The sequence below is a fragment of the Chionomys nivalis genome, chromosome 9 (assembly GCF_950005125.1).
Source record: "Chionomys nivalis chromosome 9, mChiNiv1.1, whole genome shotgun sequence".
Lineage (NCBI taxonomy): Eukaryota > Metazoa > Chordata > Mammalia > Rodentia > Cricetidae > Chionomys > Chionomys nivalis.
Genome location: NC_080094.1, coordinates 11,612,725 through 11,636,296, shown reverse-complemented (window position 1 = coordinate 11,636,296; position 23,572 = coordinate 11,612,725). Strand labels below are relative to the sequence as shown.

The 23,572-nt window shown below is 43.6% G+C and overlaps 2 protein-coding genes across 3 annotated transcripts in view; one reads left to right on the top strand and one right to left on the bottom strand.

Moving 5' to 3' along the window:
* Window positions 1-11,812, top strand: part of Cse1l (chromosome segregation 1 like) — a 49,963-nt gene extending 38,151 nt beyond the window's left edge. The window contains exons 16-25 of the mRNA XM_057781805.1: window positions 955-1,058; window positions 2,383-2,480; window positions 5,708-5,858; window positions 5,973-6,181; window positions 6,653-6,750; window positions 6,851-6,936; window positions 7,305-7,386; window positions 8,626-8,772; window positions 10,034-10,265; window positions 11,286-11,812. Coding sequence (XP_057637788.1) covers window positions 955-1,058; window positions 2,383-2,480; window positions 5,708-5,858; window positions 5,973-6,181; window positions 6,653-6,750; window positions 6,851-6,936; window positions 7,305-7,386; window positions 8,626-8,772; window positions 10,034-10,265; window positions 11,286-11,375 — 1,297 coding nt within the window. The 3' untranslated portion in view covers window positions 11,376-11,812. The remainder of the gene's footprint in view (window positions 1-954; window positions 1,059-2,382; window positions 2,481-5,707; window positions 5,859-5,972; window positions 6,182-6,652; window positions 6,751-6,850; window positions 6,937-7,304; window positions 7,387-8,625; window positions 8,773-10,033; window positions 10,266-11,285) is intronic.
* A 2,460-nt stretch (window positions 11,813-14,272) lies between these two features.
* The window catches only part of Stau1 (staufen double-stranded RNA binding protein 1), a 39,118-nt gene continuing 29,818 nt past the window's right edge, over window positions 14,273-23,572 (bottom strand). The window contains exons 5-12 of one of the 2 annotated variants that reach the window (XM_057781806.1): window positions 22,989-23,219; window positions 21,188-21,331; window positions 20,343-20,489; window positions 19,384-19,459; window positions 18,908-19,227; window positions 18,273-18,395; window positions 17,367-17,452; window positions 14,273-16,780 (exon numbers count right to left, since the gene is read on the bottom strand). In XM_057781806.1, the coding sequence (XP_057637789.1) occupies window positions 16,765-16,780; window positions 17,367-17,452; window positions 18,273-18,395; window positions 18,908-19,227; window positions 19,384-19,459; window positions 20,343-20,489; window positions 21,188-21,331; window positions 22,989-23,219 (1,143 nt within the window). In that variant the 3' untranslated portion in view covers window positions 14,273-16,764. The remainder of the gene's footprint in view (window positions 16,781-17,366; window positions 17,453-18,272; window positions 18,396-18,907; window positions 19,228-19,383; window positions 19,460-20,342; window positions 20,490-21,187; window positions 21,332-22,988; window positions 23,220-23,572) is intronic. The other variant, XM_057781807.1, reaches the window with a different exon arrangement.

Genomic DNA, 23,572 nt, shown 5'->3' with positions numbered 1-23,572 from the left:
TCTGATTCATCCCCATACTTTCTAGCTTAGGGCCAATGGTATACCTTACTGCTTTGAAATGTCTTTGGATGTGTTCATAATGTCATTAGTCTTCAGAAAAATGTATATGTGTAATTTTTGTTTGTTTACCTTCTTTCATTCTAAAAGGATGTAACACAACTTGTCAAAAAGACTCATTGTGATAATGGATTAGAGCAAAGGAAAATAAAAGTAGTGCGGTTAATGGAAACTGGTATGTCAGAGGGCCTTAAACAATGAAGTGGCTGGAGGAAGACTTGAGTATTCAATGTCCATGAGATTGAGACTAAAGCAGAGGGCAGCTCAGTGTGTGTAGCAGCCTGTCTCTGCAGTGTCTCCTTGATCTCAGCTGAGACTTACAGATCAGTTGAGTGAGTCATTCGGTAGGTGCCAAGAAAATAGCTCTTGTGGCCTGATGAGGATGAAATGCAGAGGAGGGGTTCTCTGATCTTTCACGCCATTTTTCAAGTGTTATTTCTTGAAATCAAGTTCTAGGTAAGACATGGAACACAGTCTTAGGCCCTGTTCTTCACCCAGCCTTGAGCACAGACACTCTCAGTTACCACTCAGGATGATAGGTTGCCCTGTGTGGCATCTTCAGGCCCAGATATGCATGCAGAGAGCACGTGCCGCACCTCCAAGAAAAGAGGGTGCCTGAAACCCTCTTGATTGTGGGTGCTGTTCTCCATGGTGGTAGATAGGAACCAAGAAGACTGCAGGTTGAGAAGATACTGAGTTCACCTGGTGTGTGTGTTCAGTTACTCAGGTATGCCGGATTAGGAATGTGACGTGTGCATGTGAGCAGTGTGGTGCACCAGTTCTCACTGGTTAGAGATGCTTGTTTATGCCAAGGAGTGTGCTGCAGTAGGTGCCCAGAGCTCCGCACTGAAAAGCTCGACAGTTGGCAGTGACTGAAAGCTGTTTTTTCATCTATAGTTTTACAGCTGCAGAAATCGCACCGTTTGTTGAGATTCTGCTAACAAACCTTTTCAAAGCTCTCACACTTCCTGGCTCTTCAGAAAATGAATATATTATGAAAGGTAGGCATTTCCCTGGTGTACAGACCATAACTAAGTATCTAACCTCAGATTACAAGGTAAACACTTTAGTTATACATTAGGTTTCATACTTCAAGAACCAGGTACTGTTTGTCCAAAAAAAGTTGTTGTTCTTTTTTCCTGTTACTTTATTAACTAACAGTTTTTCAAAAATGTTTTACTTTAGGTTGATAAAGTGCTACTCCTTGTGTAAAAAATGGAGCAAAATTTCATTTTTCCTTTCCTAGAGTTACTTTCAGAGGGCAAAGATCAGCTGTGTTCTGCTGAGTGGGAATGGTGGCAGCAGTAGTGATCTGCCATGCACTGCCTTAGGAAAGTTTCTTGGTACCAGCTTTATCTTCTGGGAACAATCTGTGTTTCTCATTGTCACACCTCAAAGGCCTTAGTGCTCTTAGATCATGGCATTTGCTTGCCAAAGGGACTCCCTGATCTTCCAGCTCCCATCAGGATTTTGGGACTGTATATATGTGGGCTTCAACACCATGAGGACAACAAAGGGATCTGTGGTCTTTGTTGCTATGTTCCTAGTGTGCATGGTACATTACCTTTTCAAAAAATAGTGTCACATCCTTTGACTGCCTTAACTTAGGCTGTGTTGATGTGTGTGTATGTTCAGGTAGAGGAAACACCTTGTGCACAACTTGGAACCAAGAGATAATAGATTCTGTTGCTTGGGACTAGCATGTCGTAGCAGGGCTTTTTAGTAAACACTGAATCTGAAAATTAGTCTATGTGATGGTAATAGTCATATTTAGCTTACCAGTGTATGCCTTTCCTATGCCACGTGTTTTTAGGCACCTGTTGATGTGCAGAGTTTTTATATAGTATGGACTCTGTATTTAGCTTTTTAATGTCTTTAAGGAGATCAGTAGCCAGTATTTTCTTCTACTTTCCTGTGAGCTGAGATTGTTTATTTTAGATCTTGGTTAATAGTTCTTCCAGTGGTTTCTAATTGAAAATCATGAGATTGAGGTCTGTTACTGAATGCTCTGGTTTGCTGTCCTTGCCACCCCACTGTGCCTTCCTCCTCCTTTATCTGCTTCTTTACTTATCTAGTAATGTTTTTATTGTTCCCTGTTGAATTATTTAAACCTTGGTCTCATAGATGTGCTTTAATATTCTCCACCTAAATGTTGCCAACCTTTAGCCTGATATAAAAGAAGGGAGACATTTTTATATGGAGGAGGGTATATAGGGAATATTTAAGCATCTTAGATTTTTATTTGATTAAGTAGTGGCCTTTTCCTCCATTCACTTTTATTTTAATGATTAACTAAACCGTTTGTGCTGTTTTTATATTTTACAGCTATCATGAGAAGTTTCTCCCTCCTGCAAGAAGCCATAATCCCCTATATCGCTACTCTCATCACTCAGCTCACACAGAAACTGTTAGCTGTTAGTAAGGTAACAACCCTTAAGAATAAGATTGCATTTTAAAAACACTGACTGTGTATGTGGGCACACTGATGCTGTGATGTGTGTGGAGGTGAGAGGACAACTTGCAGAAGTTCTCTCCTTACGCCATGTTGATTCTCGATATTGAACTCATACTGTCAGGCTTGTCAGAAAGTGCCTTCACCCTGCTGGGCATCCTTGCCAGCCCATGGGATTGCTTTTAAATTTCCTGTGAATTGTTTGAGCTCAGTGCCCTTGGGCACCAGGCCAGGTGTAGTAGGAGGTCCTGCAGCCTGAGACCAGCTCCCTGAGTTACACCACGGTTGCAGAAAGAATGCCTTCAGAGCAGCAGGGCTTACAAAAATGTCCTGTCTATCTGAGGGAAGGAGACTCACGTTTATCTCTGAGGGTCATGCTCTTTATTCCCAGATCTTGTTTTCTAGGTACAATTCTCTCCTATGTACACATTCAACAACAAACTATTTTCAATAATAAAAAAAAAAAAGGTTACAAAAGCAACGTCTGAGGGGAGTAACTATGGTAACACCTGGCTTCTGAGTTTCTGGTGTGTAGGCTGTGACCTGAGGGGGGGGGTGTGCCCGACAAGACAACCTGCTGAGGAATTTGCATAGGGAGTGGGTCTTTACAAGTCAGACTTGGCAAGAGAAGCAGGCATGGTATTTTAGGTTGCTTGTGCTAATAACCTTGGTTAGACACCTGTAACTCTGTCTTTGTGTATATCTGCAAAGTTTTTAATTTAAGATCTGTTTACAGAGACAGGCTAGTTTGAATTTGCTCCTCAATGTTTTGTTTTGTTTGTTCATTTATCTGTTTTTTGTTTGTTTTAAGAGACTAGGTTTCACTGTAGCTTTTTTTTGTTTGTTTGTTTGTTTGTTTTTGTTTGTTTGTTTGGTTGGTTGTTTTTTTTTTTTGGTTTTTCGAGACAGGGTTTCTCTGTGGCTTTGGAGCCTGTCCTGGAACTAGCTCTTGTAGACCAGGCTGGTCTCGAACTCACAGAGATCCGCCTGCCTCTGCCTCCCAAGTGCTGGGGTTAAAGGCGTGCGCCACCATCGCCCGGCTTCACTGTAGCTTTGTAACGTGTCCTGGAACTCTGTAGACAAGGCTGGCCTTAATCTCTGCCTCCCAAGTGCTAGTATTAAAGGCGTGTGCCACCACCGCCCGACTGATTTTGAGGTTTTAAATCAGCTAAATGTATGTAGCTTGTTTTGGACTGGGGAGAAATGGTTTTCTTACATTAATCTGAGTAAAGAAACAAAACAGGCTTCTAAGTGTTTTCCAGTCCTCGTGGAACAATAGATCTAGTTATGAAGCATATCTTAGTGTATTTCTGTTTATCTGAATTATACAGCTTAGGAAGTTATCTTCCTACTCATATACAGATATATGTGCCCATAAGATTGAGGTGTAGTCATGAAATTACATGTACAAATTACATGAAAATGCACAATAATGGAGAGATTCCACAGTTGTTTTTGCACATGTGAATTTATAGACAAAAGCAGCCAGTTTTCAGAGTCTACAGTCCTGTAAGCTTTGCTTGAACTGGGTTCTCTTCAATCAGAGAATTATTCATCTGGTGGGTTGACATCTGAATTATCAGTTGCCATCTGCAGTATTTGCATCATGGCCTGCAGCAGCTCAAACAAGGAGGTCTGAGCATTCTTCTGGCCTCATGCTGGCATGCTTTTATGAAAGTATGGGGACACACACATGATATGCTCTGAAAAAGTATTTGAATTCATAAATAGTAGAGTTGGTGAGGTATGATAGCTCACACCTTTCATGCCAGCACTCAGGAGGCAGAGGCAGGAGGGTCTCTAAGGTTAAGGCCAGCCAAGATTGCGTAGTGAGACCTTTTCTCTTAAAAAGTGAGAGAGTAGCCGGGCGGTGGTGGCGCATGCCTTTAATCCCAGCACTTGGGAGGCAGAGGCAGGCGGATCTCTGGGAGTTCGAGGCCAGCCTGGTCGACAAGAGCTAGTTCCAGGACAGGCTCCAAAGGTACAGAGAAACCCTGTCTCGAAAAACCAAAAAAACAAAAAAACAAAAAAAATGAGAGAGTAGGGCTGGAGAGAAGGCTCAGAGGTTAAGAGCATTGCCTGCTCTTCCAAAGGTCCTGAGTTCAATTCCCAGCAACCACATGGTGGCTCACAACCATCTGTAATGGGGTCTGGTGCCCTCTTCTGGTCTGCAGGCATAGACACAGACAGAATATTGTATACATAATAAATAAATATTTAAAAAAAAAAGTGAGAGAGTATTAGTTAGACAGCAGACTGATTATCTTTTGCCTCCTTTCTTAGTGTAGAACTGCTTTGGGACTTCGGGAATGGAGGGAGAACAAGGCAGGGTTGTGTGAGCACACACAGACCTTGTGTGTGCTCCCTTCTGCTCTAGCCAGCTCATGGTGACTTTGCAAGAGCGCTTGAGAAGATCGGACTGCTATTGTTGAGTCTGCAACCCCAACACACGGGTGTCCAGGCCGGGCAGGGCCAGAGTGGGTGTTCCCACTGCCTGTAGTGTGGGTCTCTGAGGACAATTGGCTTTAAGATAACGCTTACAGACCTGGGGACTACAGCTTACCTAATCCAAATGGAGCTGTGAAAGACCTAGCTAGCTAAGTGGTAGAGCACTTCCCTAGAGTGTGCCAAGCCGTGGGTTTCATTCCCAGCATTAACACTCCCGAAATAAACAAGAAACAAACACTGGTTTAGTTCTTCTTTTTCCTTTGTTCTTACTGGTAATTTACTTGTTTTTCTGTGTATGAGTGTTTGTACTGTGTGCATACTTGGTACCCACCAAATTCAAAAGAGGGGTGTGTCAGATTCCTCAGAACTGAATTTTACAGATGGATGTGAGCCACCACACTCCGAGTGGTGGGAACAAAACCAGGTCCTCTGTAAAAGCCAGTGTTCGGAACCACTGAGTCATAGCTCGAGTTCTACTTTTTTATTTCATTAAGACAGGGTCTCACTGTGTATCCATGGCTAGCCTGGAACTACCTATGTAGTTGGCCCAGAGCTCAGAGAATTCTGCCAGTCTCAGCCTCCCTTGTGCTAGGATTAAAGGTGTGTTCATGCCCCCCCTTTGATGCCATTTTAAAAGGAGCTAACATCTATTTTACCTATTTTTAGGAGAGTCAAGTGTGTTCTGCTCTATCTAGGTACTATAGTCACTTGGATTTTTCAGATGGTATTTCCTTGGTTTTATTATTTCAGAATCCCAGCAAACCTCATTTTAATCACTACATGTTTGAAGCAATATGCTTGTCTATAAGAATAACCTGCAAAGCTAACCCTGCTGCTGTTGTGAATTTTGAGGAGGCTCTGTTCTTAGTGTTCACTGAAATCTTACAAAATGATGTACAAGGTAAGCTAGCAGAAGTCTCTTCTTATGGGATGAGACTGTGGTTATACAGTGCTGCCCTTTATACCACAGCTGTGCAGGCTGCCAGTAACGATTCTCTTTGAATTTCATCAACAGAATTTATTCCCTACGTCTTTCAAGTGATGTCTTTGCTTCTGGAAACACACAAAAATGATATCCCATCTTCATATATGGGCTTGTTTCCGCACCTCCTTCAGCCAGTGCTCTGGGAAAGAACAGGAAACATTCCTGCTCTAGTGAGGCTGCTCCAGGCATTCTTAGAACGAGGCTCAAGTACCATAGCAAGTGCTGCAGCTGACAAAATTGTGAGTCGGGATTTCCTTAAAATAATTAAATTCAATAAAATGAGATGTGATTAATAGGAATGGTAATGTATACTTTGTTGATATCAACTATTATTTGGTTATTGTATCTGTAGTGGAAAAATAAGCCAGTAGGTAAATTTCAAAGGTTTACCTTGAATGGGTTATTATGGTAAGAGGGTGTGTCATCTTCACCCCTTTACAGTTCAAAAATAAGAGCTAGGAAAGGCTGGGAATGGTTGCACACATAGAATCCCAGTTCTGGGTAGATGGAGCAGGGGGATTAAAAGTTCAAAGTTATCTTTGGCTCCATGTAACCAATGCTACATGATTCTCAGTCCACTAGTAAGAGCAAGAGAATGAGGCTGGTTGCATTGTTCAGTGGTAGCCACTTTCCAAAACAACAGCCTATGGAACTTGTAGAATCAGTCTCCACTTCTTTGGGTTCTCATTTTTTTATTTGATTTGTTGCAGCCTGGGTTACTGGGTGTTTTCCAAAAGCTAATTGCATCCAAAGCAAATGATCACCAAGGCTTCTATCTTCTCAACAGCATAATAGAGCACATGCCTCCGTGAGTCATATTAACCCTCTGTGTATTGAACTAAAGATTGTGTTGTTAGATGCTCATAGGACTGACCTGATGATCTATGTTCTTCTCTTCGGGTATTTAGTGAGTCAGTTGACCAGTACAGGAAGCAGATCTTTATTCTACTGTTCCAGAGACTGCAGAGTTCCAAGACCACCAAGTTTATCAAGAGTAAGCAAATCATTTGGAAAACTGAGGATTTTGAGACTCTTGGTGGTGGGCAAACCTTTTATCAGTCATAAATATTACATAGAAATATCTGGGAAAATGTTTGTTTCCCAAACAATTGCTTAGTTTGAAATGTATTATGTTCCAAAGTTTGGCGTTTGGTTTGTATAAGTGTAGGGAGAAAAACCCTTTTCAGTAGAAATAGTGATGTGGAGATGCATAAGACTGTGATCCTGACAAGGAGGCCACTCTGCGGTGTCTTGGGAGCAAGTGCTGAACTGATTTATATATATTCCCATGACAGGTAAAGAAAAATTTCTTAAAATTTCAGTTAATTCCACTAATAATAATATTTTGTCTTTTTTCAACAGGTTTCTTAGTGTTTATTAATTTATATTGCATTAAGTATGGAGCGTTAGCATTACAAGAAATATTTGATGGCATACAACCAAAGTGAGTTACTGCTTTGTTTATAAGAAGAAAATTATTTGACCTCTTTAGTATAAACTAGTTGTGTGTGTGTTGATGGTGACTTTGTTCTGGTTTGGGGATAGGTTTTGGACATAGAAAGGCCTCATTTCCCAAGTTTCTGACATTCTTCACACAGCTTAGCATCTACTAAGAGATGCACTGTTCAAGGGCAGCAGCTTGTGGCAATGATAGAACCTTGCAGTTGGTGAAGCTTGGTTCTGACTTCACAGAGTGTGTTTGATATTGTGACCTATAGGGAACTAGGAGACTAACAGAGAAGAGATCGAGGACAGCTGTTAAGAGGAAAATCATGTGAGAAAATATCCCAAAACTGTGCAGATTGACTTTAAAATCAATTATCTTGGAAAGTAGTATAAGAAAATACAATTTCTAATAGTAGGGAATTGTCTGAAGCTTATCCACTGCCCTTTGAGACCCTTTTACACAGAGCAAAACATGTCCTCTTGGGGCTGAAGAGATGGCTACTCAGTGGTTAAGAGCATTGACTGCTCTTCCAGAGGTCCTGAGTTCAGTTCCCAGCAACCATATGTGGCTCACAACCACCAGTAATAAGATCTGGTGCCAACTTCTGTCTGCAGGGATACATGCAGACAGACCATTTTATACATAATAAATCTTTTTTAAAAACAAAAACATGTCCTCTTGATATAGGGCAGTAAAGACCCCCCCACCTTTGATCTATTTTCTGTATTTCTGGACTTAAGATAATTTGAAACCTACAAAATAAGGATTTTGCATTAATTAGAATGTGAGAAGTTTTACTTCCAGAATGTTATCAAAAGTATATTCAAGGACTGATTAAATGCACTGTCAGCATTTATGTGCTTATCGGTGTTTAAGCAAAGAAAGACAGAAACTTCTTAATCCAGAACTGGCACACTGGTCCTTGCCAGTGGTAGGTGCTCTGGCTTTTGTATCTTAGCTGTGTCCTTAATTTTTCAAAAATTTCTTGAGTAGCTTTTCAAAAAAAAAATTGGCAATTTTTGAGTAATTCTTCCCACCTGCCCTGCCCACAAAAGCTGCAAAGGTTTTGCTTAAGGGAAGGCTTCTAGTAACTGTGTTAATCAAGATACCGTGGCAGTCAGTTGAGACAGTAGTACTTTATTTCATTCATTTAAAACTACTGAATAGAAACAACATCTAATTATTTCACTTAGTGCTTGTCTGATACTGAGTGATGTGTTTTGCTTTTATTAACAGAATGTTTGGAATGGTTTTGGAAAAAATCATTATTCCAGAGATTCAGAAAGTATCTGGAAATGTGGAGAAAAAAATCTGTGCAGTTGGCATAACCAAATTACTTACCGAATGTCCACCAATGATGGACACTGAGTACACCAAGCTGTGGTGAGTATTCCCTTCTGAGAGCAGGGGAAAGTGAAGTGTTCCAATGTCTGTGGCTGTAGACTGTTCTGATCTAGTCAGTTTTAACACCACGTGTAGACACTTTATTGGTGTCAGTGTCTCATACTACAATCTAAGCAGTTCTCCTACCTACAGCTCCTAGTGCTAGTGGTAGATCTGGTAGTTTTGGTTCTTTTTTTTTTTGGTTTGTTTTGTTTTGTTTGTTTTTTTTTGAGACAGGGTTTCTCTGTGGCTTTGGAGCCTGTCCTGGAACTAGCTCTTGTAGACCAGGCTGGCCTCGAACTCACAAAGATCCGCTTGCCTCTGCCTCCCGAGTGCTGGGATTAAAGGCGTGCGCCACCACCGCCCGGCTGGTTTTGGTTCTTAATTTGTTTTTTTAGACAGGTTTTGCTGTTGTAGAACTTACTCTGTACACCAGGCTGGCTTCGAACCTCTGCCTCCCAAATGCTGGGATTAAAGGAGTGCACCCCCACCTTCTGACTAGGACCTTGATTTTTTTGTTTTTAAGATTTATTTACTTATGTAGATGAGCACTCTATAGAAGAACTCATCAGATCCCATTACAGATAGTTAGGTGCTAGGTAGGTGCTGTGAACTGAACCCAGGACCTCTGGAAGATCAGCCATTGCTCTTAACCAGTTAGCTATCTTTCAGCCCCAGCCAATGGCCTTAGTTCTTTATTTGGAGGGGTATGTTTATAGATGTGTTCTTGTGTGTAGGAACACACCTGTCTGGGTTCTCTTGCATATTGTCCACACTCACACTTTTTTGAGGCTTGGTCTCTTGTTCAAGCAGAAGCTTGCTGATGCCACCGAGGCTGCCCTTACCAACCCGAATTGCTATAGTAATTGGACTCTGCTTCTCCTCCCCTCCCCCCACCCCCAAACAGGGTTTCTCTGTGGCTTTGGAGCCTGTCCTGGAACTAGCTCTTGTAGGCCAGGCTGGTCTTGAACTCACAGAGCTCTGCCTGCCTCTGATTGCTGGGATTAAAGGCGTGTGCCACCACTGCCCAGCTTGCCTTCATTTCTTTTATTTCTGGAATTTTGTACATAAGCCATCTATCTGTCTGGGTGGTAGTGGCGCACGCCTTTAATCCCAGTCAGGAGTCAGAGGCAGGTGATCTCCTTGAATTCGAGGCCAGCCTGGTCTACAAGAGCTAGCTCTAGGTCAGCTAGGGCTATTACACAAAAAATAAAAATAAATACATAATTTTCTGTGCTTTTCTTTCTTTTTTACCATCCAGGACTCCTTTGTTACAATCTCTCATTGGCCTTTTTGAGTTACCTGAAGATGATACCATTCCTGATGAAGAGCATTTTATCGACATAGAAGATACGCCAGGATACCAGACTGCCTTCTCACAATTAGCATTTGCTGGTAAAAAAGAACATGACCCTGTAGGTCAGATGGTGAACAACCCCAAAATCCACCTGGCACAGTCACTTCACAAACTGTCTACGGCTTGTCCGGGAAGGGTGAGTGTCTGTGCTGTCTCATTCTTGGGGGCAAGACTGGCCAGGCAGGACATCAGTAGCTCTTGCACCTTGGGATTCTAAGGAAACTTTAACTTTAAAAACTATAACGTGCTATGCATGGTGGCTCACACCACCCATAATCCCAGCACTCAGAAGGCAGAGTTCCAGGACAGTCAGGGCTACACAGAAAACCCTGTTCCAAAAAATAAAAACAAACAAAAAACCTACAACATACTCAGAAATTAGGTAAGAAATCATGGATTCAATCTAATCCTGGCCTTTTAGCTGCATTAGCTAGTCTTTCAGCATTTTTCTACTATATTATAGTTTCTTTTTCACCTATAGAAACAGCATGACAAACCCAGCTAAAATAATTACCAACATTTTGTAAATTATTTGTTTTATAAGTACACAGAAGTACTTAATTAGGCTTTAACTAATTTTTTTTTTTTTTTTGCCAAACATGCAATCCCAGCTGAGTTGAGTGGATAGCTGTGAGTTTTAGACTAACCTGGGATACATAATTTGTCTGTAAACTAAAAGAACATAAAAACCTTATCAGGTGTTAGTGGTACAAGCCTTTAATCTCAGCACTTAGGAGGCAGAGGCAGAAGTTCAGGACAGCCTGGTTGCGGGACGTCTAGAGCTGTTACAGAGAACCCGTTTAAACAAAAACAACAAAAATCTCTTATCAACCATAGCACCCCTAACAGTAATTCTTTATGGGTCTACCATGTATATGTGTGTATGTATAGGCCAGAGGGCAATCTTGGATTTTTCAAAGGCCGTCTACCTTAGTTTTTGAGATGTTTGTAGAGGTCACTTAACGACTGAAGGATGAGACTTCATCTACCCATACAGTACCTTTTCTCACCTGCCCTAAGCCCAGCCGTTTTGAAGGAATGAAGTCAGTTGAATTATTTCTACCTCCTGTGGACCCACCTGGCGGCAAGCATTCATTCAGGTGCCAGTCTGTGTGACACAAGAGCCTCCAACACCATGTGCTTCCTTCCCTCACAGGTTCCCTCCATGGTGAGCACCAGCCTCAATGCAGAAGCATTGCAGTACCTTCAAGGCTACCTGCAGGCAGCCAGCGTTACCCTGCTGTGAACAGCTTCTTCCTGACCCCATGGGCCCAGGATGGTTCCTTAGGAACCATGTGGACTCCTCAGCACAGCTCTGGTGAAACAGTACAGGTTTTCAACCTCTTGAATTTGTGACAAACTCCATCTTACAGAGGACAGTAAATACTGCTCTAAGTAAACGAGGCTGTTTGTGTTGAACATCAACATAACTGGTATCTTGTCTGGTTTGTGGCTTCATGGGACAAGTATTTACAATGCCATGTATGGCCATGGGTCTATGTTGAGCATTTGCACGGTTTGGATTATTTCAGATTTTTGGCAGACCTTCCCTGTGGACACTTACTTGTTTCTAACTAAGCCCTTTCTTTTAAAGCTCGTATTTCTCTCGTCATTTGTACTGTTGTCTGTTTCTTTAAGCTTTTATTGGAAATGCGAAAAAGTAAAGGATCACTTGTTGACTTACCAAGCTGTGCACATTTCATAGTTGAAGTCTAAAATCAGCAATTAAAAACACAAAAATGTGTATCTAAGAGCATCTTCAGTACAGGGTTTTGGTGCTTTCATAAAAATGAAGAATTTCTTTAAATCTTTCCACTTTTCCCTCTGGGCTTTGTTGAGTGTAGCTCAGAGTCCTTTGTGTAATTAGCTCTTGGCAAATCATGGAGTACAACTCGCACAGGTGGAGCAGTAACATGGGAGACATCGGGTGCACCCAGAACTAACTGACAATTCAGATTTTTCTTCCTCAGTTCATCTGTAGACACAGAGGAAGTGTGTCTGGGGGTTGTTTGTGGAAGGGAGACTGCTGCTTCTGTGTCCGTGTGCTGACCATTGGAGGTCCTGTGGAGTTAAGACAGCTTCAGGGACTGTGCCACGTCATTTTTATACCAGATGCAGTGAGCAGACTCACTAACATGTCAGGTGGTGAGGTGCACTGACAGATGGTAGAGGAGGTTTAAGTTAAGTCTGCATTGGCTGTCTGTGGCACGATTAATAAAAACCCAGAGACAGAATTTTGGAGCTCAACCTGAAGGTCAGAAAAGCAAAGAGGTTCTTACCTCTACCTCAGTCCAATCCTGCCTCCAGGAATCTCAGAATGAGACTGTGTCCTCCAATCTTACATTCTTCTTTAGGGCTGGGATTAAAGGTGTGTATCACCACTGCCTGGTCTGTAAGGTTGATCATTGTAGCTGTTTTATTTTCTGAACTTTAGAAAAGCTTTATTAAAATACAAATGAAATATCACTACAGCTGTCAGCTGTAACAGTTGACTTGGCCTCTTAATTATTTGTGCTTTACTGAGAAGCAGGTGTCAATAGCCACCTTCAGGCTGAGAGACATATACTGCATACAGCGGTGAAAGCAGCAAACCTATGGAGAACCAGCACTGAAGGCTGCTGGTCCATGATCTGTTGGTGGAGGCCAGGGACAGGTTGTGAGCAGAGGCTCATTCTCACTGAGCTTGCTGACCACTACTACCCCATCTTTCTGATGATACCACGGCCGACAAGTGCATCAAATGAGGGCCTTCCTTACTTTACAGAATAATGTCAGTGTCCCTCATAGCTGCCTCTGGGTCCATTCTTTCTCTGATAATGTGATCCTGTGTTTTTTAGCAAACAGACTGCTGTGTTGTTTTGTTTTTTGTTTGTTTTTTTTTTTGAGATGGGGTGTCTGTGTAGCTTTGGTTGTCCTAGGACTAGCTCTGTAATTCAGGCTGGCCTTGAACTCAGAGATCCATCTGTGTCTACCCCCCAAATGTTGGGATTAAACTGCCAAACACAAAGGAACTTTTAAAATAACTAATTTCAAAATATTTATCTTTGTATAATGTTACTGAAGCACAGTTTTCCCACTAAACCTGGAGTTGGGCATTTTCTGAATGGCTGATCCTGTCTGTACCCCCTGATCAGAATTCAGGTGTACCCTCATAACATTGCAATCATGAGAAATTCTCCCTTTGGCTTTTTTTGGTTCGTTCTTACCTTTTGTCTTTTTCTATGATACTGAAAGTCCTTTCTTCATTTGCCTTTGTTTTTGAGACAGGGTTTCTCTGTACAACAGCCCTGACTGTACTGGAACTAGCTCTGCAGAACAGGTTGACCTCAAAACTTAGAGATGCCTCTGCCTCCTGAGTTCTGGGATTAAGTGTGCCCTGCCGGTACCCTGTAAAAATTATGCCTTAAAATTTATCTTTTTGCTGGGTGTTGGTGACACACTTTTCTCAGTTAAATGGTTCAGTTGCTGGGATTCCCCCATGACTCCTTCCACTGTCCTGGGCTGCCTATCCACTTTCATGCTAGAAGCATGTATTGCTGGCAGCCTCCCTTTCTGTGCCCATTGGTATAAAAATGCATCCTCAGCCCAAAACCCACAGTGTACTAAGCTTTTCTGTGTTCTTTCTTTGCTCTTCTCTCTTATACTTATTTCTTTAGTTAAAAAACTAAACAGGGAGCTGGGCATTGGTGGCACACACCTTTAATCTCTTAATCTCAGCACGTGGGAAGCAGAGACAGATGGATCTGAGTTTAAGGTCAGCCTGGTCTATAGAGCAAGTTCCAGGACACCCAGGGCTATACACAGAAAGCCTGCCTCAAAAAATAAGTAAGGGACCAAAACTGACCAGGTCACAGTTTATAGGAAATCGGGTCTTCGGAGCTCCTGTCATTCTTTGCTGATAAGTGTTTGTTGGTGATAGTATTTCTTGCCTGATGCCAGTCCTCTTGATAAAGCCTCCTTTCATAACAGCTGCTCCAGGAACACCCAGGGGTAGGACTAGAGCTAGCTTTAATGCTGCTCTCTTCATCTCATCTTTATTGTGTTGATACTAGCTTCTCCCAGCATGGAAATTTAGCAGATGAGGTCACATTTTAGACTCCATTTGTATTGACTTTATTGCTGTTAAGAGTGTCAAAGCCGTGCCTGAGTTATTTTCATACACACACAAACTTTTTTGCTTAAGTGGGTTTAACATTGCTTACCCAAGCATATCTGTTGTTGACTGTGGCAATAATCAGTTTGCTCTTATTTTGTATGTTATATTGGGAAATACACCACAATATTCAAATATCCATTTACTTGTCAACTGGCATTTTATCTTCTTGGGTCCCCCTTCCCCCCATTTTTAAGTATTACCGAAGTTTCTAAAGGACACCTGAATACTTCTGAATAAGTGAGCATGTTGAGTTTTAAGTATCAACAAAGATCCTGTGAGGACAAGGTCAAAAGTGTCCGAGGCAGTTCAGTGAAATAACCTTTATAGGACAATAAAACATGCAAGGGCAGGGAGAAAAAACCATCCCTAGCCTAAAGAGGTAAAGGGGCCTGTGTAGCCATTGTGCCTTGGTGTCTGAAGCTCAGAGACCCTGACTCATAAATACTGTGTAGTGTCTTAAAAATGTAACCTCTAGTGCTCTCTAGCCCATCAGGAGCCATGAAGCATGTCCGTGGGTAAAACACATGTTTAGTTTTATATGACATATAAATACTCATGGAGACATGGAAAGAGTTCAGAGAACATGACAGCATAGGCCACAGAGAATGAGGTCTGCAGGAAGGCTGGGCTGGCGTGCTGTCTGGCTGCAGAAGGATAGGCAGGTAGTGGTTACTGAAGGAAGGACGATTTTCATCAGTGGTTTAGCCATATTCTTGAGTTGGCAAGGTACCTGTGTCCCTGTAAGCCATGTGGGTATGAATCAGAATGGCTTCCACATGCTCATGTATTTGAATACTTGGTCCCCAGTTGGTGAAAATATTTGAGTGTGATTTGCCTAACAGTCTGTGTGCGAACTACTGGCTTATGGCAGATTTTTATTTTGAAGATGTCTCATTTTGCTGCATTCATGTTGAATATGTGCCATTAATTTTTCATATACTCTACAGGCACGTGTACATGTAGCCTTTAAAAGTAAATTCCGGCAGGACTTCAATCCCAGCACTCAGAAGGAAGGTAGATCTCTGAAATCAGTCTGGTTTTCAAAGATAGTTTCGGGACAGTAAACCAAGGCTGAGAAACCCTGTCTCAAATAACCACACACAAAAAAAGTAATCCCTTATTTTAATCTTCAGTCACTGCCAACCTGACTTTCCCAGCTGCCACATCCCTTCCTCACAGCCTTCTTCAGTTACTGTTCAATTGGGAAAAGACTTTCTTAGTAGCTGTTTATTGATCAATAGTTTAATATAAAGAGATTTTTAGGTCTTCAGATTTTTGCCCAGACAGAATCACAAGCATTACAAATATTCTCCTTCTCTTTTTGTTTTAAAAAAAGTGGGATGGGTAATGAACCAGAAGAGGTTTGATCTAGAAGTAGTGGTGTTTGAAAATAAATTAACCAAAGTAAAAAAAAAAAAATTTAGTATTACCATTTATTGTTGACAAAGACTACTTACATTCCATGGGTGAAAAGGTTCCAGCTAAACCAAATGTGGAAGCAGTGCTGAGTCTGAGGTTGCAATGCTCTCCACCAGGGCCAGCTCACCTACCTGCATCTGTGCACAGCAGCACAGCACCAAGAAACCTTTCCCCTCCAAGGAGGTTGGAATTGACTGCATTAGGCACTCCAGGGACACCAGCCTGCAGGGTCTGGACCCACAGGTAATGTCCTGTAGTGTGGTAAAAAGCTACCTCCTTAAAAGACATGCCCACTGATGATTTATGTAATAATCTTTAAAGGTCTGGGCTCATTTAAGTCTGCTGCTTAAAATAAAATAAAAAGACCACCTAAAGTTTAAATTTCCTAAGCTGTCCAATTTATACAGGAGATTGGTGGGGCTGTAAAGGATTCTGGTAAAATCTGTTTAGCCAGCCTGAGAGACAGACGCATCAAACAGGCCTGTGATCTTTGCTAGACTGATAGCATCGGTTTCTAAACTGTGCTAGGTAAGTAGATGCAACTGAGAAACTGAAAAGAAAATTATATAGTGTCATATCAACCAAAGGAAATAATGAGCCAGCGTCACTGTTGAGAAAGCAGTGGTTCCAGTGGGTGGGCACTACACGTGGCACGCTGAGCACGCTGCGTCTGTTGTGCAGAACAGGAAGAACTGGCTTTTCTCTGGTGCTTTTAGCTCTGGGGCCTCTCTGGTGTGGCTGTCCAGGGTTGTCCGAAGTATCTGAATAAGCCAGCACGAGAATAGGCCATGCTTTCTGTTTCTCTTTTATCACAATATAAAAATTGAAGGTGATGGGGCTGGTCTCTCTTGATGGCTGGCAAAGCACAGCATTGTCACTGGCAGCCCAGCACAACCAACGCCACACCACCTGGAGTCTGTGTCTTCTTTGCTACTGCTGCCACCTTCTATATTCGTGTCTCAGCCCACTGGAGTTATCAGAAATTCCAAATTTTGAAAGCAGTTCTCAGTATTTTCAGTATACATGTTGGGATTTATAATGGTTTGTGGCCAGAAAAGGTTCAGCACCTCCCACACCTTTAAGGAAGAGAAAAATGACAATGGCAAGAATGTTGAAATGAGAACTAAGGCTAACTACATGTAGCTCCCATTTGTAGGAGCTGAGAATAGTCATCCTAGAGCTGGAGGGAGGAAGGAATGTATTCTGTGTCTGAGGAAAGAGACAGTGCTCTGGGGACACTTGTCTGACATGACCAAGGACTCTGGGTTTAGTCCCCACCATCTCCATAAAGAAAAATATTTAGTTGAAAGGGTTATTTACATAAACATAGGAAAGGCTGGAGTCTCTTCACTGGTCAAAAGCACAGAGCATGGCATCTCAACAATCTATAACTCCAATACCCTTTCTGGCCTGTGCCAACAAAATACCCTTACACATTAAAAAGTAAATAAAAAGAAGAGGTGACCCTTGGAGAAAGGACTGAATGAGGGCAAGGTGTGTCACCATGTACCATTAAAATCATGTGATCATGTGACTATTGAGAGTCAGATAAAGAAGGGTACTTCTGGGGCCCTGCAGGTGTTAAAGCCAGAATGCAGTTCTGGCAAATACTTCCTCGGAGTCAACCAACAGTGGCAGAAATTTGTGCATATGCTCACTCACGCTGACACTGGTCCATTTCCTGTTCTCGGCATCTCTGTGCTCTGTTGGTCCAGCTCAGACAGCAACTTTAAAATGTTCAATGCAGCCTAAGAGAGGGGAAGGAACAGTCAAATCACAGAACACAGGCTAAACTCACATGGAAAGGGGACGTCAACAAACTGCTAGCAACTTCTTAGAACTTTTTTCTTCCCAATAAAATATTTAAGTCCCCTACCCCAAACAACCAAGACAGGGTTTCTCTGTATCCCTGGCTGACCTGGAAGTCACTTTGTAGACCAGACTGGCCTTGAACTCAACTCACAGAGATCCACCACCGAGTGCTGGGATTAAAGGCATGCGTGCCCAGATAAAATGTTTGAATTTTTAAGATAAGGCACCAAACTACTGTTTTACCCAGGTACCACATATTTACTTTTGGCTTTTCACCTGACAGTGACCTACCATGCTCTCAACAAAAAACTCCCATGTTTCCCTCTAAATCAGAGGCGTCCGCTCCATGCAGCATTATCATCCAGTAAGTGACAAAGCGCATGTGTGCAGGCTCTTCTCTTAGGGTTTAGCTTTATCTGAACAGACTCCCTAAAAAAGGGGCTTAAGTAAGATTACAGAACTTTGTCTCTCTTCCTGAGACCTAACAGCCCAAAGAAGGAATGTGCCAGGTGCCCAGTCAGCTTCTTTTTTTTTTTTTTTTTAATTATTTATTATGTATACAATATTCTGTCTGTGTGTATGCCTGCAGGCCAGAAGAGGGCACCAGACCTCATTACAGATGGTTGTGAGCCACCATGTGGTTGCTGGGAATTGAACTCAGGACCTTTGGAAGAGCAGGCAATGCTCTTAACCTCTGAGCCATCTCTCCAGCCCCCCCCCAGTCAGCTTCTTGAGGCACCTCTGGGGCCCACGTACCATATCATGACAAGACTCCACATCCTTGCCGATGCCATGGCTGATGAGGGGCGGCTGCGAGGAGCAATTGATGAGAGAGACACATTCGTTCTTGTTGTTCTTGGGGAAGTCTTTGTATTCAACCTAAGGAGAAAGAGCACCATGTGGGACACAGCCCAGAGTCCTTCAGGAGCCTACTTAGGTTTTAAATGCTGCTTCCTAAGGAAAAATATCTTCTCTCCCTGTAGACCTAAAGGACAACTTGCTGGAGTTGGTTTTTGTTTTGTTTTTAAAGCAAATCTCATTACAGATGGTTGTGAGCCACCATGTGGTTGTTGGGAATTGAACTAAGATCCTCTAGGAAGAGCAGCCAGCGCTCTTAACCTCTGAGCCATCTCTCCAGCCCCCAAACTCAAGGTTTGATGATGCGCCTTTACATGATGAGCCACTTTGTCATACGCCACAACTATTCCTGTTGTTTTACTTCTGTGCAAAACCATACTGTACTTCTGATCTTTTAGACAAAGCGTATGATCTCACTTTCTCTGGTTTCTGTGGTGCTGGGGACAGAACCCAGGATCTTGCAAACACTACAAAAGTGATCTTATGCAGAGAGAACCTAACTTAAAGATGCTATTAAAAAGACAAACAGTCACCTGGAATCCCTGGGCTCTGGAAAGGTAGTATAGTTGCTCAGAGGGTCTTGTGCGAGGTCCATGGGATACGTGGCCTGAAGAGATGTTACTCTTTAAAATGGTCTCGGCTGTGGGCGAGGTGCCCCCGTACAACAACTCGCGAGCTATCATGGCAGTTACCGTGGCCTTGGCAGGATTCGGAGCTGCCCTGGTGAAATCTTTGGTGTGGTGTCCTTGACTAACCCCAACAGCCTGGGCAACCTCCGGCACCATGGGGAGGATTCCAGCTGGCAGCTGCTGATGGCTAAGATAAGGCATCCTGAACTCGTCCTCCTTATTACCTATAAGGGACATAGAGGTCACAGCCACCTAAGAAGTTTCAGTGCCACCCTTCCCACCATCCCAGTACTAGGAAGGTGGTGCCTACTGGTGCTTCACACTGTCATACAAGAACCATGCAAACCCAGAGCACATTGGACCAAGAGGGTTACACTTACTAGTTCCATTTTCATCCCCATGGCTAGGTTCAAAAAACGTTACTTTCCTTCCGTCTCCTGGTTTCTTTACTGGGGTCTTAAGAAAGAAAAATGGCAGTGAGCATAGACAAGCACTGGGGTCTGTGTGCAGTCTCTCATGTCCCCCACCACACAAACTCTCATGTCTGCCCATGATGGCAATCACATGGAGCAGATCATGAATGCAGAGCTGACTCTGCCAAGGACCAGAGAATGCTGGCTTCAAAGTGCTCAGCCCAGTAGGGTCTACACTGGTGCTAAGAAGTGTGTATATCTTACATTACCCAGAACTAACATCCAGAAACAGTACTTCCACAAAGGACACAGGCATTTAGTGCATAACTGTCAGACACAAGGCAAGGGTGCTTACTCTACAAGGCTTTCAAATGAGAAATCTGAAGGCCAAATCCAGGTCTATGCAAATTCCATATGGAATGTCTGGGTCCCAGGTACTGACTTCACAGGCACAGTGGGAGCTATTTCTTGGTCACGAAATGGCAGAGCTCAGAAGAGACTCAGTCCTACTTTAGTCAACCCCAACAGGACAATGGCTGGAGCCAAACTATAGATCTGGCCTGTTATTAACCACGCTATCTAGTCCCAGAAAAACCAAAACCAGATCCACAAGAGCAGAAGACTAGATCATGCAGACCCCTGTGAAGCACAAATGACAGCCATACTTGTTCATTCCAATCCCAACTACCCGTCAGGAGAGAGCAGGACATCCTCCAGAAATGCACATCCACCCCACAGGGACACTAAACAGACTTCAAACCACGCGTGGGACACGGTGAACTGGACAGGAACCTTCCCTCCTGCAAACACTATCAACGGACGAACCCCAGGGGGCAGGCTGCTTACTGCAGGGAAGATGAAGCCTTGCCCCAGGCTTGCCCATGCAGGGAGCTAGGCCACCTGGCAGTGAGAGTCCCAGCAGTCACCTTCTCTTCTGATTTGAGTGCTGGCTTGGCAGGCTGCGCCTGGGGAACTTTGAACCCCAGGATCTCCAGCATGTTCTCGGCAGCATTGCGCTTGGCCACCTTCTTATTGGTACCCGCTCCTTCTGCAGTGTGATTCCCAACCTTTACCTGTAGAAAACATCAAAGACCTGTGACTAAACCTTCTAAGACACAACAGGAACTGGTTGGTTGCTGCCAAAAGCCCCTGAGGATGACTTTGCTACATGTTTCGTGTACTCTGAAACTATTCCTGTGATGGCCACAATCAAGTTAGAAATGTTTAAAATCTATTCTAAAGAGTACTATATGGAAATGTGTGCCACAATGCCTTCCAACAGCATATTTACAAAGACAGGTATGTGTCTAGATCTAACCACAGTGAAACCTCCTCCACTCTCCTGAGGGCTGGCTATTGGACAAGTTCCAGCATATTCTTTTAAAGCTGTTCCAACCACAGGTATCTGGCTGCTAAAATAAAAATCTGCCAGAACACTGAGAGGGTTAACAGGGACTCCTCTGGCCTAGGTAGGCAGAGTGGCCTAGACCAGTCACTTCAGACAAATTGCCAGTCTAACTTTCTCTTACCATGTGGATCCTCATTTTCTTGCCTTTGTTTCTGTTTGGTTTTTGAGGTAGGGTCTTGCTGTGTAGACCAGGCCAGCCTCAAACTCAGACCCACCTGCCTGGAGAGTACTGAGATTAAATGCATGCATCGCCAGGCCCAATGAACTGCAACATGGCCTTACTGACAGTGTGTGCTGGTAGAGTATGGACCATCAGGGACTGATCTGGTTGGGGAAGGGCTGTCCACAGCTGCACCAACCCACCTGCATCACAAACTCCCTGCGACGTGGAAGGCCTCGCTCTGTAAGGAGCACGTACTCCGGCTCCTTTTCCTTTTTGGCCTGCTGAATCTGTGCCAGTCTGCTAATAGGATTCATCCCCTGGCCATAATCCGGGGCTGTCTGTAGCTGAAGAGCAAACAGTGCAGACACAGTGTGCTACGTTATAGTTTCTATTTCACAAGAAATCAGCCACCCAGAGTCAGCAGTTGACAGGAGACAAAAATCTCAGTGTTGGTGTAATGGCTCAGAACCAAACCCTTTAAAAATTGAATGTGCTTTATAGTCATACTAAAACAATTTTTGTGTCATAGAAAATGGACTTCAACCATTTCACTGTGAGGGGAAAGCACTCATGACTTCACTGTAAATGAAAACGAATATATATATTCCCCCAAAATTTGCTCAGAAAACTTCCAGGATCCCCCAAGGACAAAATTCCTTTGCATGCCCCAACCCGGCACAAATGCAGTGTTCACACGTGTCCTGCACGATGAAGAGGACTCCTCATGACTGGGACATTCACCTACTGGGATTTGCCATGTAAAGGGCTATGGGACCACAGTGTTTGGTCGAGAATGACAGAAAGGGTAGACGGAGTCAGGGCCATTACCCATGTTTGGCTGAATAGGCAGAGGGCCCACAATCTAGCTTTCTCAGTCACTAAAACCTAGAAACCACTGAAACTTGTGTAAGCCCTTAACTGGAAGATGCAGTTCAGTGGTAGAGGGCACAGCCAGCAAACCTGTGGCCCTCATTCAATCCCCAGTACTGCAAAAACAAAACAATATTATGAATTAAACACACGCCAGCTGAAAAGCCTGGGAAAGGAGGCTCCTTCCCCAAAGCACTTGTCAGGTGACTAAGTGACTTGACACCGCAGGTGAGAACTGGTAAGTGGCAGAGGCATGGTAAATTAAGAAAATGGGCACTGGATGACCCAAGTCCTGTCTTCAAGTGCTGAACAGGGGTCAACATTTTCTTTTTGTTTTTAATAAAAATTTATTTTTATCTTATGTGTATGAATGTCTGGTTTGCATGTATTACCACATGTATGCCTGGTGTCCACGGACGGAAGGAGTCACATTCCCTAGAATTGCAGTTACAGACAGTTGTGAGTCACCGTGTGGCACTGAGCCGAGATAGGGTCCTCTGCTAGAGCAGCCGTGCTTTTAACTGCTGAGCCATTTAACTGCTGCTCCAGCCCCCTGGGTCAATGTTTTTCATTGTGTTTGTTTGTTTTTTCAGAGATAGGGTTTCTCTGTGTAACAGCCCTGGCTGTCCTGGAACTCACTTTGTAGACCAGGCTGGCCCTGAACTCAGAGATCCACCTGCCTCTGCCTCCCGAGTGCTGGGATTAAAGGAGGGCACCACCACTACCCAGCTGGTCAATGTTGTCTCCCTCCCGCCCCCAGACATGGGCTTGATCATTGTTTTGTTTCATTCAAATATCCAAAACTCTTCCAGAACAGTCTCTAAGGGCTCTGCTACCCAAGACCCAGCCCTGTGTGTGCCAATTCCACCTTGAGCCCTGAACTAGAGGTGGCTCAAGACAATCCACAGGTGGTCTACTGCCCCACCCATTCCACAGAGACCAACAGGCTTTGATGCCCACCCCCATGTTAACCTGACACTTGGATATGTTTGTTCTCAACCATCTCTACTCCACCTGCGGCTCATGTGCTGCCTGGGAAGCATCTACTGCAAACTGTGGTGCTGGACAGCAGCCAGGCTTCTACCCCAACCACTGCAACACTGCAGCCCTGCCTGCCATACAGGCTCTCACCTTGCATGTGGGCTGACTTTTCTTCTTGATTCTGGGCTTCACTCGCTCCACAGCAGGCAGAGGTGGCAGCCTCCTCAGCTGCTCCAGCACGGCCCTTGCTGCATTCTTCTTGGAGATCTTCTTGCTTTTGCCCTCTCCTTCCCCTACAAACTCCCCGACTGAAACCCTGGTCACAAAGTTCTTCATGTGGGGTGGGCCACTCTCCCGGGCCACCTGTGTCAGAGGGAAAGACTGAGTGAAAGCGTGACAGACACTTGTTAAAAGTGGTAAGGCACATTGCTTGGCACACGTGTTTCAAAGAAATGCATGTGGAGGGATCTAATAACCATCTGTGAACACATGCAGAATATCAGAGGGGAGAGAAAGGACAGGTTTAATTGATAGCAGAGCAGAGGCTTAGAAATTCAGACGGTTGTCAGGGACAACCCCACAGATGACAATGGGAATGCTCACTAATTCCCAGACTCAAGGGTGTCCTCAAAAGGTCCCACATCCCAAGGGAAGAAAGAGACTCTCTGCAAGAACCCCATCCATTGTAGAGCCCTGACCCAATGCACCAGTGGGACAGTGGTGGTGCACGGGGC